The sequence below is a fragment of the Cornus florida genome, unplaced genomic scaffold (genome assembly GCF_030987335.1).
Source record: "Cornus florida cultivar Cherokee Brave unplaced genomic scaffold, ASM3098733v1 CherokeeBrave_3.0.0_Hap2_Chr04, whole genome shotgun sequence".
Lineage (NCBI taxonomy): Eukaryota > Viridiplantae > Streptophyta > Magnoliopsida > Cornales > Cornaceae > Cornus > Cornus florida.
In genome coordinates this window covers 76546805-76564255 of record NW_026775574.1, presented here as the reverse complement: position 1 = coordinate 76564255, position 17451 = coordinate 76546805, and the positions used below count along the sequence as shown (strand labels likewise).

General features: G+C 34.3%; 1 protein-coding gene across 1 annotated transcript; it reads right to left on the bottom strand.

Moving 5' to 3' along the window:
* Positions 1-2536: 2536 nt before the first annotated feature.
* On the bottom strand, positions 2537-17128 carry LOC132303569 (uncharacterized). Its single transcript, XM_059800868.1, has 7 exons — positions 16632-17128; positions 13604-15637; positions 13399-13527; positions 13194-13319; positions 4992-5093; positions 4797-4892; positions 2537-4722 (listed from the first exon to the last, which is right to left on the bottom strand). The coding sequence occupies exons 2-7, from the start codon at positions 15443-15445 to the stop codon at positions 3427-3429; spliced, it is 3591 nt and encodes a 1196-aa protein (XP_059656851.1). The 5' UTR covers positions 15446-15637; positions 16632-17128; the 3' UTR covers positions 2537-3426.
* Positions 17129-17451: the final 323 nt, after the last annotated feature.

Genomic DNA, 17451 nt, shown 5'->3' with positions numbered 1-17451 from the left:
CTAAGCAAATGCTAATGGCTCAACCCTCGATTTCCTTATACGCGGAATATAAACTGTCTAACTTGGCTTAATAAAGTGAATAGAACGTCATAACATAATTTCAATGCTCTCTTGAATGTGATATAAAAATCTTACGTTTCGTTCTAATAAGAACTTCATCAAATCCCTAAAATTCTGGAGAGTACATTTCATATATCTCTTTTAGAGATGATAATAAAGTTGAACTATGTGTAGATTGATCAACCTAATTCTACTAATATTATTCGTTATACCACTAGCAAATAATATCACCTTCACGCGATCATTCATCTTCAAGATTTAGTACCCTAATACTCTGAAATCTCCTCCATTAGGATCCTTTTCGACTTCTCGCCTTCGTTTTTCTCCTTTTTGAGAAAAATTGAAGTCGCCGTGGTCCCGATATGTGGTGACCTATCACATACACCTAAATCTTTTTTTGGTTTATACTTTAAAGTAAGCGTTAATCGGAACTAAACTTTCGATTCTTAATCTTCTGGCAATGAAACCGATAACGTACTCCTTTACCTCTTCGAGTCTCTATTGCTTTCACCTTGGACCCTATCTTCTTCCTAATATCAACCATTTTGTAACTTCAGAATATGATTGACCTCAACTCCTCCTAACGAACCGTAAATATAGTACAACGAATCCTATTATGGACTCTAAGTTTAAAGAGACACGACGCGGAAGTCATATAATGAAAGACACTCCTACGGACACTTGAACCTAGAGTGCACTGATACCAACTGTGATACCTTTAGATTTCCATATGCGGGTTGGCCAGACCTACACCCGAACACCAGGGGATATCAAAACAATGTGGCAATAAACGAATACAAAATACAAAAGAGTAAAAAGAATAAATAAATTGCTAAAAGCAAACTAAAATAATAATCCAATAATGAAAACCTTAAACTAAATTTTCATTGATTAAGAAATTCTTCTAATATAATTAATCCTCCATAATAATACAACTCGAGAATCCATACTATGTGGACCCCTAAAAAATCTAAACTGAACAAATGACAACAATAACCGTCTACATCTGGAAACTGAAACATATATGAAACTCCTAGGTAAAATTAGAAGAGTGAAGTAGACTGATCTCTGCTCAACACGAACAATCTCTACACCTGATGAATACCTGAAAAATATTGGTGTGCCAGGTCGACAAATAAGTTCTACTCTACTACAGTCCAAGCAAAAATCCAATATACGTATACATCCTAGTCAACTCAACAATAACTAGTAGTCTATATATATACATATAGATACACACTAAAGGGCTCTTACTGGAATACAGGGCAAACTCAACCTGAATAATAGGCAACATGCAAAACACACATGAAGTGGGCATGAGTACCTAAACCTAACAAGGCACACCACTCATATATTCCAGCTAGACATCCTAATGCATATACGCCCCCTAACCACTGATCCTAAGACTCAAGCTCATATTATGGCATATATTTATACATTTATAAAATCCATCCTATCTAAAACATAAAATAAATATCCAGTATGTCATCCAATTTATTTAGTGGCTTGACATAAAAATAAGTAGGATTTAACTTTCAAGTTAATCCGTTCCCTTATTAATCCGAATAGGTAGGACTTAACTTCTTTGGTTAATATATCCCTAGAATGCCATCATCCCATACTGGTGGATTAATCCAAACAATCCAATCCAATGAATGATGTAAGAATATAACGCATCAAATAATCCAGAGAAAAGAATAATAAAATCCACAAATAATCATTTACATTTATTTAAGCAACTACAAAAATTTAAATAACATGTAACAAACAATTGGCCTATTTTACTAATTGAGGTTTCCTCGTTAAAAATCCTGATGCAATCTTTCTAACCTTAACTTGTTTTACTTTTCAGTATTTATATTTATGATTGTGGATGATTAATTGATCAGATAATTTAATTAATCATAAATTGAGCAAGTTAACATAATAATCAGACTTAGGTCAGTAAAAGAGGTAATTACAATTAAAATCAACTATTAGCTTCCACACCCCGCGTTAACAATGTTTTCCCATTTTTTACCATAAGTTGATAATTAATTATTATAAAAAAAAATGATTAAAAAAAACAATATCATACAATGACTATCACCACTATCAATAATTCTCATCGACTTCTAGAATACACTAGCATTCAGTATCAGGTTCTCACATCGCCCTCTTTATCATTTTCTCCCGTAAAAATTCCCTATGCTAACCTTTTTATTTTTATTTTTATGTGATTTCTGTAGTGTAAACGGAGTTCTTCTTCGTCGCCGGTTCATACCCACCGTCCGTCGTTCCATTCAATCATCCATTCTTACCGGTTTAAACCTGCCGACAGTACCGCCGTTCAATTCTTCAACAGTCTTCAACCATTGACCAGAACGGATGGTGAGCATGAACCGGCGATTAAGAGTTGAGCAGGGCTAATCGGCAGTAGCACTTCTACGGCGTAGGCGGCGTTGATAACTCTCTTCAATGTGATTCGCTCAAAACAAGAAAATATAAAATAAAACAATCCACGTGTGTGATGGACCAATGAAATCTCCCGACTGATAACGCCACTGTTACTAGCAAACCTCAACAAATTATTTGCAAACACATACTAAAGTATACAATTTTGTTTTATCCCAAAAGGGTTACTTTTGTTTTTGGGGACGGAACAAAAATAAAAAAATAAAAAAAACCCTAGAGATTTTGAAATACACATTTATCAAAAAAAATTAAAAGGAATATAACTTCTCAAAGATATTGATCTTGTAGACACCGGTCGACTTCTTGCCTTTCAAAAAGTTACATCCAAAAAAAACCAATGTTAATTTGGTATAATTTGAATCAATCTTAGAATCAATAATCAAATAAAGAATCCTCCTTGAATGCAAATTTGGTGTAACCTAAAGGGAAAAAAACAAAAAACAAAGTAAAGACTAGATGTAAAACATAGAATATATAGCAGTAAAAAATAAAAAAATAAAAAAAAAAAAAAAAAAAAGGCCAAAACAACAAAGAAATGTAGTTAAAGAAAAAAGAAATTAACGTAGTGCCTAGGAGGATTTTTTTTTTTATTTTTTTGGGAAGTTATTCCGAATGACTGACTAAATTTTATCTTTATATTTAAAAAAATAAAATTCTGTACCTTAGTTCGTTTGATGGATCATCTGCCTTGAGATATGGATAAAGAGTACTTATGGGTTTTCAAAATACAAAAAAATAAATATAATATATCCAACCAAGGGCCTTGTGCTTCACTGATATCACCTCTACTTTCAAAAGTGGACGTGTGAGTTTTGTTGTCAATGACAAAAAAAAATAAAAATTAATAAATCCAAATTAGAGGAAAGATAAGTGTAACTAATCCAAAATCAAAGAAAAATTTAAATCAACCCATTAAGTGAAAAGCCGCAGTTTAATTAAACCATCACCAAAACGTTCTTGTTGAGCAGATATCTTCTGCACAAGCTCCAAAGAAGACGACTCCAAGGATTCTAGTTTCTGCTTCAAATTTATAATTTCCTCCTCGGCTTGACCGATCTGACGAAGAACACTTTCATACTTTCTCTTGTCGGAAGCTAAGTTTTCAATGGCACGAACTCGGGACTCAAGCCAAGAGAGATTTAGACCGACCAACTTGCCATTAATTAAAAACTGATTTACCTTGCTTATGTCAGCATTGTCAATATCACGCACGAGCTTCTCCTCCAGCATCTTAATAACATCTGCTAACATGTCTAGAAAAAAAGACTGAAAGTTAGGCCCCTGAACCTTGAAATCGGCAAAAGTTTCGGGATGACGTTCATAAACACGGTCCAATGTACCGACTTTATTGGAACTGCAAGAAAATTGATGCCAGGGAACAAGACTGTCAGTAGAAGTCTGACCCGAATCTGCTGGAGGCGGATGATCCTTGGGAGAATCTCCACGACCTAGGGTAATGCTAAGATCAACGTTTTTAGCAGGACTCAACACATGGGTCTTGAGATGATCAACGTTTTCAGCAGGAACGGGCCACAACACACGAGTCATTGGAAGTTCAACGTTTTCAGCAGGACCGGGCTTGCACACATGGGTTACGTGAAGATCAACGTTTTCGCCAACGCCTTCAACACACCTCAACACATTATTACAAACATTAGAGTCAAAAAAATGTCTAATCGTCTCTTCAGAATTCACAACACTTGCTTGAGACTCATTTGATGGCACTCTCCGGCACAATTCCCAGAAACTCAAGGAACTCTCGGAAAATTCTGGGAAACGTATCACTGTAGGCGTTAATTCGAAGGGGTGGGGCTTGCTTACAAGTTCTCCCTCTGCCACATTCCCGCTAATCTGAATCTCATGACGGGCCGCCTCAGCATTTTGAATATAATCCGGTCGATTGTGGGGGTCAATAACGCCAAAACCTTGTGCACAAGTTTTTAAATTACCAGTCCCTTCGGGATTGGCTCCAAGAGATTGGCCTTTAGCAGGTTGAGATAAGCTGGTATGGAATACGTCTACCAAATTTTGACAAGCCCAACAAATAAAATCATCATCCTCTCCGCGCGCGAACATACTCGCCTCTGTGCGAGTGGGCATACCAGCTTGCTCTATACTGCCTTCTGCCGCATTGTTGTTGGTCGTTGTGGGATCTTCCACAATGTCCACAAATTTGCTGCTGGTAGCTCTTGTACTTGTTGCGACATCCTACATGTCAAAATTATGTTAAAAGAGAGAAAATCTGAACAAGAAAACTAAAATAAAAATTGGGCATTACTCACCTCTGCGTGCGCAGGAATACCAACCACATTGTTGCTAGTCATTACAGGACCTTCAACAAAATTGCTGTTGGTTGCTCTTGTACTTGTTGCAACATCCTACATGTCAAAATTATGTTAAAAGAGAGACAATCTGAACAAGAAAAAATGAAATAAAAATTGGCCATTACTCATCTCAGAGCAGGCAGGAATACCAACCTGCTCTTTATTGCCTTCTACTGCATTGTTGCTAGTCGTTAAGGGATCTTCCACAATGTCCACAAAATTGCCGTTGGTAGCTCTTGTACTAGTTGTGCCATCCTACATGTCAAAATTAAGTTTAAAGAGAGACAATCTGAGCAAGAAAAAATAAAATAAGAATTGGGCATTACCGGTTGGAAATTTTTATATATAAATAATAAAAATTATTTTATGATCATATACACTATGTTTTCTAAAATAGAATTGCAATATGATTATTGATATTTGATGAATTGGGTTGTACTTTTCAATTAGATGGTCTAATTGGGAGTACGATTTGATACAGTTGGATTGTGATTTTTCAACATATTTGGTATGATTTAATTCTAACTATTTATATCTAAGTTTCCATAATAAAAATGGAGACTTAAGTATATTTATTTGTTGAGAAGCCGTCCCCCCTGTTATTGTTATATTATAAGAGTTTTAAACCCTTATTCAGCCCTATTGAAGAACAACTCTCAGAATGGGGTAAAACACTCTAATATTTTTGCAGGAACTCACAGATGATTACATGGATATTCAAAAAGTATTATATGATTTAATTATCAATCAGGTACGAGACTAAATTATTTCTTTAATTAATTATAGTATTCTTGATTTCTATATGTAAATTATTTGATTAAAACCCAACAATTGGTATCAGAGCCCGGTTAGGGTTATAATTTTCTGTTGTAGAAATCACGAAAAATAATAAATTTATTTAACCTGATGAATAATTTATATGGTTTCGCCTCTATGGGTGCGGAATTTTTGTTCTTGGTAGTCGGCAACGGATGTTTGCTGAATTGATTCGAAATGATTGTTGTATGTACTAAATATCCAACACACCTAGACTTCCTAATCCGAGAAATGTGATAGATACATACATTGGATCTGATGGCCCCATCCATGATGTGTTTTGCATTACATGTGGTGACGGATTTCTCATTGTTGTTACTTGTCTTGAAACAATCATTGCTGGGTGCATGTAAGCCTACATGATTAGATATCCAAGGCAGGCAGAATCACTTTGATACATGAATGAATAAATGAGAATTGAAATGTTTTTTTAATTATTATTTTGTTATATTTATTTATTCATTAACTAAAAAGTTTGAATGATTTATCCATTTATTTTTTTTGAATTGTGCATTAAATATAATATTATATTTAGATTGCAAATTTTGATAATAAAGGTAAAACATTACTTTAATCAGGATGTGACCATATGTCCATATGTATGTCTATGCAATCATGAATCATGATAGACTGCGTGGAGGGCTGTGTATATAGCCACGGAGCATGAAAAAGAGTGAATGAATGGCTGCTAACAAAGAGAAAATTATCTTTCTCATTTCTAATTCGGTCAAATAGAAGGGATAAACATAAACTGCGTAAACTTTTATGTGAATGAAGTCACCAATCTAGTTGATTTATAAGTTACAGTGAATAGAGTTGTATATGTGTTTTTTGTCTTTTGTAATAGCCAAACAAGATAATTGTATTTTAAAGCTTTTAATAGCTATTGTTTATAGTTTTGACAACTCTACATATTTGTGTGCAAGCATTCAGACATATACAAACTCCTGATGATAACGCACAATACGTACTATCATGGTTTTGGTAGATGGCTTAAAGATTTTATTATTTTATTGTTTATTAAATAATAATTTAATATTCAATATCATATTATATGTGTTTTTGGATATTTTAGACATCATTATTGATACTTATACTACATGTATCGATATGAGGTATATATTTTGAATTACATGTACAAGTGAACTTTTAGTTTAACATGAAGTTGTGTGGCCATCTAGCATGCTCTATGTTCAATACTTTTATTAAGCAATTCATGATACTTGTTTAATTTTAAGTTGAAAAATTTATAAGGACTTGTGTGCCATAAGTAAGCACTATTAACTTGATTGATTTAAAGAATCAAGTGTTTTAAATTGTTTATTGAATATATAATATACATGCATCAAGTATTTATAATTTTATTCAATTAAAGTATAGAAAGAATTAAGATTTTTTAAATCTTGATTGATGTGCATGTTATTATATTGTTCACTGTAATTTCTTGATATATATGAGGAGGCTTAATTTTATTTGTGTTAATAGCCATTTATATTACAATGAAATCAAGTATTTTATAATATTTATGTTTAGTTTATGTGCATTATAAAGAAACGTTAAACTTAAATAAATGAAACTTCTGCAGTTTAGGTTCTTCCTTGGAGTTTAGGAAGACCGGTAAAGTGACCGTTTCAAATGTGGTAGCCAAAGTGGTTGATGCCTGCCAAAAGGTGACATGCTCATAAAGGTTATTATTTTTTGAAATTTTAAGACATTGGTCTTATTAAGGTCGCACAGTACACTTACCTACATGAGGGTATTACTTCTGCCAAAAGGCGATCAATGTCTTCGTGTAGGATAAGTGAGTAGAATATTTGAGAGTGCTTGAATTATAACTAAACAACTTTCTTGCCAAAAGGTAATGGAAGTGTTTAGCAATAATTCAACTATAATCAATTAGATCTATGTGCGATTTTATCGCAGGTTTAGGGGTAAAGTAAAATCTAAAATTTTGCCAAAAAGTGATTTTTAGATGGCATTTTATTTGTTCCCGTGGGGTGGATGATTTTTGCACATAATAAAACACCCTGAGAAATTCAGCTTAAAACCCCAAGCACGAATTAAAGTAATAATCCCTAAAACTATGATATATTATTTTATATGGTGTTTATATGGTGTTATTTAATATAACATTTATTCAGGTTACAGACGCTTCCGTAATTTAAAGATAGATCATAGGGATTGAACCATTGGATGGTTAAAATTATATAGCCTAAAAGACAGGTTTTGATATTATATTTGGTTTCTTGGACTACAAGTCTGTGTTTTTTTTTTTTGGAAGAAACCCATATGCCCAGTGCAAAGTCTTCTTAGATAGAAAAGTTATTGCATTTTTATATGGACTAAAGGTAATACCACGCCATTAAGTTAATTTGTGTTTCTATTGGTGATACTATTCAGCGTGGTTTTCTGGTTTTTGATACTGTCAATGAGCTTCTTTGATTTTATCAAGAAATAGTTAATGGGCATTAAGAAGCAACTACAATACTATTATCTGACATGGTTTACGTTAATTAGATATGATGGCAATGGTTCAGTGAGGGAGTACATCTATATAATGTACAAGCTGGTTAATGATCTAAGGTAGTAGGGAATCAGATTTGATGATAAATTATTAGTACACATGGTGATCTATTTTTTGCTTTGGTTTTTTCAAAATTTTCAAGGTGAATTATAATTCAAAAGAAGTTAAATGTGGCATTAACCAACTGTTAACACAGAAATCCTGCCGGTGGGATTTTCAGACGATCCAATTTCGACCACAACGCATGTTCCAGCGTACGGAACAGGACACATGGGATTTCAATCCAAGCTTTTTTTCAGACACAATTATTTTTAACTAGTATCATTCTCACATTGAGAGCGTGATCTCGTTCTTACGTTCGCGTACGCTTTTGTTCTCATTGTCACTATTTGTAACTTAATTTGTCGCTTTTACGCTTATACCTTCAAATTCGTTTTTCCTCTCTTTCTCGCTTTATGTGACTCTGTGTTGTCGTACTAAAAAGGTCCAATATAATATCGATAATGGTGATTGTCATTGTAGGGGCAAAAATCTCCGCTTCTAATTAAGACAAGACACATCAGCACATAAGGGGATCACCACAAATCAAATAATAAAATAAACAAATAATTAAAATAACTAATTACATGAAGCACATAAATAAAGTAAAAAATTACAACCAAGTCACACCATATCAATAAAATCAACACACCAACAATTCAATTAATAATCAAGTACACACACAAGCAATCATCATATATAATCACGAAATATAATTTAATTAAAATAAGACAATTTAATCTAAGCACTCAATTAAATAAAACAAATTATTTAAAAATAAAAATAAAAGCAATTAAACCCAAATAAATCAAACAAATCATTTAAAAATAAAATAAAAGTAATTAATTCCAATTAATAAATCCTTTAAAATATCGGGGTATTACATTCTTCCTCCCTAACAAAAGGGATTCCGTCCTTGGAATTCACAAATCCATGACATGAAACTTTGGTTATTTAATTCAAATTTTCATTCTACGTTTATCCGTGTGGAATTCACCCATCCACACCTACTCATAATTGGTAGACATATCTCGTAATTTATTAAGACGATGCTAAGTTAATCCATACTTGTTGTATTTATTTGCAACCTAACCTCACCAACTTACATGCGTTGGGACTTATCCCCATTACTGTATTTTCTTGCAGCAAAACAAATAAAAATCCCTTTACACATATGACTTGAAATAGAACATCGCTAACAATAGGCTATTGCTTAATCGAACAAAATATGAATAACCCACATAATGAAGTAATTACCTCCTCTTTATTGCTAAACCACGTTATACCAGTTATAGAAAAATGCTTTAGGTAATAACCCGCTTCCCATTTTTTAATTCTATTAGACGAGTTTATGATAACCTAACTATTTCACCTATTCTGGCAACGCACAAAAGATCTCTAATAAGACTAATCTCCATAAATATGTCCTTAATTAATGTAAGACTCAGAATTCAACTCCTTTTAAACAACGATCCACGAATGGAAAATCTTAAAAGATCGTCCATACAAATACTTAAGCAATGCCATACCAACAGGCAACCCCGCAAGCTTTATTGAATGCTCTCAATCGATCTTGGTCAAACGATCATCTATGACCCATACCCTGTCGGATTCCACTGAGTAAAAAAAAAATTCCACCGAAAGTCAACTCCTTATTTTCAAGTTGACCTATAGTTTCCCTGTGAGTAATAGCATGTGTACTAGCTTTACCACTATACCTAAACCAGATAACTTCTCAACAGACTAACCATTTTGTATCGTGTTGACATTTGAGAATATTTGCAACTACATTCATTCTCCCTGAACAATATTGAGTGTAGAAGTAATAACGTTCCACAATTCAATTATCTACTCTATCTCGCACTTGTGTTTACGATATGAACGTAAACTATCAACCTTTATAGTCTATGTCATTCAATCAGTTTCCACAATAAATAGTCTCCCTATATACTGATTTAGCATACGATCCTGGCACCTATACTCTTGCCTCCAACAATACCTTCTAAATCAGTGTCCTACCATTTGTTGATAAGACTAAACGATTTAACTTTAGGACGCAGTAACGGACCGAAAATAGAATACAATGAATCCTAAACTTAAGCTCTAAGCAAAAGAGTACACAATGCAGAAATCACATAACGAAAGACACCTTAGGGACACTATAACTTGGAGTGCTCTGATATTAACTTATTGTAACTCGTTTGTAGTAATGGTATTTCATTGTCTTCATTGATGGGTTCTCAAGGTATAATTGTGTACTTGATCCACTAGAAGTCCGAAGCACTTAATGTGTGTAAAACATACCAGACTAAAGTTGAAAATAGTTGGGTATAGTGATTATGGTTTTAAGATCGGACTAAGGTGGTGAGTTTTATTAGGAAAATGGTAAGGAGGGTGTAAATTGTAGTACTTTCAGTACATACTTAAAGAGTAGGGCATTGTGCCACAGTACACCATTCCTAGTTCTCCTGGACAAAATAAAGTTACAAAAAAGAAAAAGTATAGGGATGTCTTATAGAGACAGAGTTATATAATGCAGATATCAAGGAGCTTGATACTCACACTGTCAATAATTATTTTATTTATCATCTTGAAAGATTAAAGAATTGAAGATTTTTTACTGTCCAGTATACCTATGGAGATTATTGATATATCTTATACATATTTGATGAGAATGGCGAATCCAGTGGGAGTTTAAGATATTGTAGTTTCTTTTGCAGAAAAGCATTTCCAGCATCTATTCTATTTATTTCAAACTTCATTCCACTTTCTTTAGTGGTTTCAGTTAAAGCTAATATTCACACTCATTCAGTTATTCCCACCCATTTAGTTATTTCTCCTTTGCAAGCCTTTCTTTTAGTTTCCAATCTAGTTCCTAAGCCTATTTAGCTTAGGAGATCTTCTTGGAAGTGTGCTATAGTTGGTGATTTTGAGGTGTATGATGGATATAAGACAAAATTGATGGCTAAGTGCTTAAACAAAAGTTAAGTGTTGATTTTTTTGATTTTTTCTCCAGTTTCATAAAGGAATTTTTAAGAGTCATTCTTTCATTATCGCTTATTTATGGCTTAAGCAAGTTTTACAGTAGTGGTATTTGAATTTTGATACAGTGATTGCTAATTGTAGGTTGAAAGAGAATGTTATGGATAAATGCATACACCTCAAGTTCAGTGAGAGTTATTTTACTTTCCTTGTCTTATATATTGATGATATTTTGCAAGGTATCAATGATATTCATATGATGCATGATATTAATATTTTTTATGTAGAGTGTTTGGCATGTAGGACATGGAATGTCCTTGGCATTAGGATCCATAAAGATCATGCTACTGAAATACTTGAACTTTCTCTAAAGGCTTATATTAATTAAGTATATGGAAACAATTTAAGGGTGACCAAGCGTAGTAAGCCTATTGACATAAAGTACATTTTCAAGGGTAAGAAGGTGGTTAAAAGTTTAAGTGCCATTAAGATTTCCCCATACAGAAAGATTGTTGCAGATCCTCTCACTAAAGATCTTCAGCCAAAGATAATAAAGTATTTATAAAGCACGTGATTCGGATAGTTGTTCGAGGGTCATTATGTTATGATGTCCGGTATTTCTTTTATATATGCTACAGTTTCTTTACGCCTTGTGGTGACAGTTATTTTTCCTCCAGTTTACACCTTATGGTGACAGTTGTTTGCATCCAAAATAAAGTTAGAATGTATCATTATTATTATCTTGATATATATGGTTTATGCACGTGCTATTATGTTTATCTGAGAGTGGTATTTCACCCATGAGGTTGTTTGGGCTAGATGTGAAATTGGCACCACATCGATAAATTCAAAATAATTATTAAAGTTTGTCTAGGAGTGAATTTCATTCATGCGGTTGTTTGAGTTAGATATAAGATTGACACCATATCAATAAATCCAAACATAAGATTTGTCTGGGAGCGGTATTTCACTCATGAGGTTATTTGGACTAAATGTAAGATTGACACCACAATGGTAAATCCAAACATAACTATTAAAGTTTGCCTGTAGGAGTGTTTCACACTTCATGAGGATAACTTGGGCTAGATATGGACCCTCACACTGAACAAAAGGTTGGCAGTTTGCTGTAATATGTTCAGGTGACATACCGCGATGGTATAAAGTAGGACGGATAGTGAGGTGTGCGTTTAGATCACATGCAGTTTGCACATCTCATGAAATACAGTAAAAATCACTATATTTGCTTGACTCCTAGATAGAATTAGTTTTGAGATCATGAAACTATTTAGACTAATATATTGCTTGTCTATGCATTCATGATTCACTATTGAAAAAGTCTATAGAGGAGAGTGTTCTAAAGTATTAATCCATTTATTTCGATAATTGTATTTTTATAAAATAAATTAAGTGACCACTCGACTTTTTCTAAAGTGTGTTACAATCCATAATGTCATTTTTATAAATGCATGGACCAAGTGGGAGATTGTTGAAAATTTTTATATATAAATAATAAAAATTATTTTATGATTCTATGCACTACGTTTTCTAAAATAGGATTATAATGTGATTATTGATACTTAATAGATTGAGTTGTACTACCCAATTTGGTGGTCTAATTGGGAGTATGGTTTTATACAGTTGGATTGTGGTTTTCTAACATATTTGGTATGATTTAATTCTAACCATTAATATTTAAGTTTCCATGATAGTAAGGAAGACCTAGGTATGTTTATTTGTAGAGAAATCGTCCCCCCTGTTATTGTTCTATATGAGGGTTTTAAACCCTTATTCAGCCCTATCGAAGAACAACTCTTAGAAGGGGGTAAAGCACTCTAATGTTTTTGCAAGAACTAACAGATGATTGTATGGATATTCAAAAGGTATTATGTAGTTTAATTATCAATCAGGTACGAGACTAAATTATCTCTTTAATTAATTGTAATATTCTTGATTTCTACATGTAAATTATTTGATTAAAACCCAACATTACTCACCTCTGCTTGTGCAGAAATACTAACTTGCTCTATATTGCGTTTTGCGGCATTGTTGCTAGTCATTACGGGATCTTCCACAATCTCCACAAAATTGCTGTCGATAGCTCTTGTAGTTGTTGGACCATCCTACATGTTAAAATTATGCTAAAAGAGAGAATCTGAACCAAAAAAAAATAAAAAATAAAAAATGGACAATATTACTCACCTCTATGCGCGCAGGAATACCAACTTCATTTTTATTGCCTTTTGCCACATTGTTACTAGTCGTTACTGGATCTTCCACAATCTCCACAAAATTGTTGCTGCTGGTAGCCCTTGTACTTGTTGCGTCATCCTATATTTCAAAATTATGCTAAAATAGAGAGAATCTGAACAAGAATTAATAAAATAAAATAAAAATTAAATATTACCTTTCGGGGCCTTTTGGGAGCAGGACAAGGTAAAACTCTTTTTGATTTTAAAATCTTAGTCGAATCAGCAGCTCCACTTGGCATAGAATTTTGCGCTTCTATACAACGACGTGTGCATGTGGGAGCAAATTCCTTCGCAAACCGGCTCGCATTGCCGCGAGATGAGGTTGGCCGCTTCTTTGGAAGCTTGAGTGAAGAGTCACCTACAAAGATGACTGGTGGCTCAATAGGATGCGGCAACTCCTTGGGAAAGGAAAGAAAGATTTCAAGGTTCTTCTTCCAAAATTTGCGATAGCCTTCCGAACACTTACCTTGGCGATCATATGAAGGGATAAAGAAGGTAAGTGAATAAGACCTCTCCGACAACTCACGGAGACAGTCTTGAAAAGACTGCCGGTTGCCTTGTAGATGCGGAACTCCTTGGTCGAACCCAAATTGACGTGAGACTCGCGCTGGCATATAACTAGCCAAAGACATCCCTGCTTCAGTAAAGCTCGGAAGACAACAGCTGGCTGTCATAGCAGCAAACATCAGCTGGTAATGGTTCATAGTTTGAGCCGGACCAAGTTCCTCGTCATTATCAAAGTAAAACATGGAGAATTCAATGCCATTTATGTGAATTGCATAAGGCCGAAAAACAAACTCTCTTTCATAGTCTATCAAATCCCCTAATTTCCGGCCAGTAATCCCCGACCACCTTAAGGCTTGCCCATTGTCGGCCGAGGCACCATCTGTATCATTGGCCGCAAATTCTTTTGGAGAGCTAGCACTGTAGCTTGGAAACCTCTCAAACAAGAATAACGTCAAAAAAGGGCATGAAATGAAGGAGCTAATGTCATATCTTCCTAAAGAACTAGACGAGGCTTCTTTAATCATATCTAGACGATGATATAATGTCCCGAGGAACATCGGTGCTAGCCGAACAGCACACCCGCGGGCAAGTACGGCGGCAAGAGGAAACACCCTTGTATTGAGACCATCCTCGGGACGACCCTCAAAAATAAAACGGTCAAGCCAATAAGATAGGAAACCCGCTAGATGAAGAGGCTTGTCAAACTCTGGGCCATTTACACTACGGTGCTCAGGGTTCACGGAACGAAGGTTTTGTGGAGAAAGGTCCACATCTTTGAAAAAATAGCGGACCCAATTCGAGTAAGCTAACTTCTTGCGAACAAGTATTGGTTGTGAAGGTAAAAGAGTTGAACCATCAAACCATGATCCCTTTTCGGAAGCAATTGTAGCACATCGCTTCAAGTCGGCCACCACGGTTTGATCTTCGGGAGCCAAATCAATCAAATTAACATCATTATCACCAAGGATAGGAAGTCGGTACAGCACAGCAACGTCTTCTAAAGTGGGTGAAAATTCACCCCAAGATGCAACAAAGGTGTGGGAGTCCGTACTCCAGCGAGAAATCAGTGTACGCAAGCTTAAATTGTCACGCCTAATAGTGAGGACAGAAAACAAACGGATGGCATTCAAAATGTTTGAACGTTCCAAAATTAGTCTATAATCTTCCCTACTTAGGACATGTTGTGTCCACAATTTCCAATCAGGGGGAGAACCCGTGTGACCATCGAACTCAATGTAAGAATAAGGAAAATCCCCACGTTCCACCAAGAGCCGTGGAATGGAAGAAGGAGAAATTAGAGCTCCAGCAATGGGACCTTCATCTTCCAAAAATTTGGGATCATCGGTAACAATAAAATCCTCTTGTTCAACACCCACAAGGTTCCAAAAGTGGTCTTGATCTGTCTCTAGGAAAGGAGCTTTGCGCCATTGGTTGGGTGGCGGGACACTAGGGGTGGTGCCGTCTTGAAAACATAAAATCTTACCCGCCATGGACAAAGGAAAAGAAAATGAAGTGGCTCGTCTGTCAGCAAATGGTTCAGACTCTGAGCAACATGGGTCTACACCCCCAGGGGTGGAGGAATTTTTATTTATTTTTTGGTAAAATGGCAAGTAGAGTTGACAGAAAGGGCTCTCAGAGAGAGAAAAAGAGGTCCTTAGGCCAACCAAAGGCACAAACACGCCCTGGAACAAAATAAGCACAAAAATCAACTAACCAAAAGGAAATATCGTCTGCGGCAATTTAGGCTCAAACTTATTAAACTGTATAAATTTATTTTAAAAAATAAAAAAATTTGAGTACTTAAGTTTAAATAAGTGAATCATAAATAAAAAGTGAGTATCCATTAAATTTAAGGATCAGTTGGTACTTATCTTAAGCTGCTTAAACAAAATTTTATTTTTTCCTTTCTCATTTCTCTTTGTCTCTCTTATTTTTATTTTTTATTTTTTTCTATGAAAAAAAAAAATTGTAAATTTTAAAATAAAAAATTTTAATATAAATTTTTTTTTGGTTATTCAAAATCATAATAGTAATAATATTAACGTAACTCTTCTAATATTATTAATATTAATATTTTTTGTTTCTAACCCTCTCTTTTATTCTTTTTATCTCTTCTTTCCTTTTTTTCTCTCTCCTCCTCTTGTTTCTCTCTCCTCCCTGTTTCTCTCTCTTCTTTTTTCCTCTTTACCTTTTTTTTTTTTCTCCTTATGTGATAATTCTCCCATTCTATTTCTTTTCTCTCTATTTCTTTCTACTAAGCTTTCGCTTTTTTTTTTTGTTTTTAATTTTTTGGGACTATGATAATTCACGAAGTAAGTTGTGTAGGAACTTTTTTTCAAAAAAAAAATAATAATAATAAAATAAATTAAATTAATTGTAAAGAGTGAAACCTAAAAATTAATAAATTTAATACAAAAATAATTTTTTTTATTTTTTTTAATACTCAATAATTAAAATAATTTGATAATTTGTATTTAAAAATACTTGAGTAATTGAATTGTGTGTTACCATAAATGGACTGATAATGAATTATTAACTCATTATTGACTAATCCATTCAGATCAGCTCAAAACTCTCCCAAAGTCACCCAATTGCTACTCTAAAAATATACTAACGGCCCAAAATAGACAGAAACACGAACATACAAGATTAACACAAGTTGGATTGGGAATATACCACAACTGGAGCAATGGAGTTCTCAACCACCGAGGTCTGGACGATGAGGGGGCCGTCTCAGACAATCCGCCGGAAGATTCCTATGCAATAATAGCACTGTGAACCGAGGGAGGGAGAGTCCTTCAGATTAAAGCTTGAAATTCTGGATCTGATGACGGATTGATCGGAGCTTAGCCAAGACTTAGATTTTCCTTCAAGATTAAAGCTTGAAATTCAGATTGATTGGATCTTAGCCAAGACTTCGATTTTGAGATGAAGCCTGATACCGTTGACGGACTAGGAAAGTAGAAGAAATGGTGTGTGTTTTTTGTTTTTTATTTTTTTTATTTTTGGGTAGGTAAAGAAATGGTCTCTTGCTATAGAGGAGGAATGAAGTGGGTATAAGTGGGTTTGAGTTCCTTTTCCTTTGTATTTGGAAGATTGTTTAGCCCGCGGGACTCATGTTTTTTTAATGCGCGGCACTCGTCTTTCCGCGGGACATATAATATATATATATATATATATATATATATAATTGTGTGTTGAAAATAAGGGTTTTTTTAATGCGCGGAACTTGTCTTTCCGCCGGACATATAATATATATATATATATATATATAATTGTGTGTTTACTTTAATCAAGCTGGAAAACAAGGGTACACGATCACAATGTGAATGCAGCTTTGTTAATGTGAACGCAGCCTTGATGGCATTAGAAATTGAAGGCACCAAAACTATAACATGCAGCCAGGTTACGTGGATAGTAATCACCCCACGGTCCCCACCCATTAATGCATAGTAATTTCATGAGAGCATTTTCAGTGGTCTCTTAAATTGGCTAT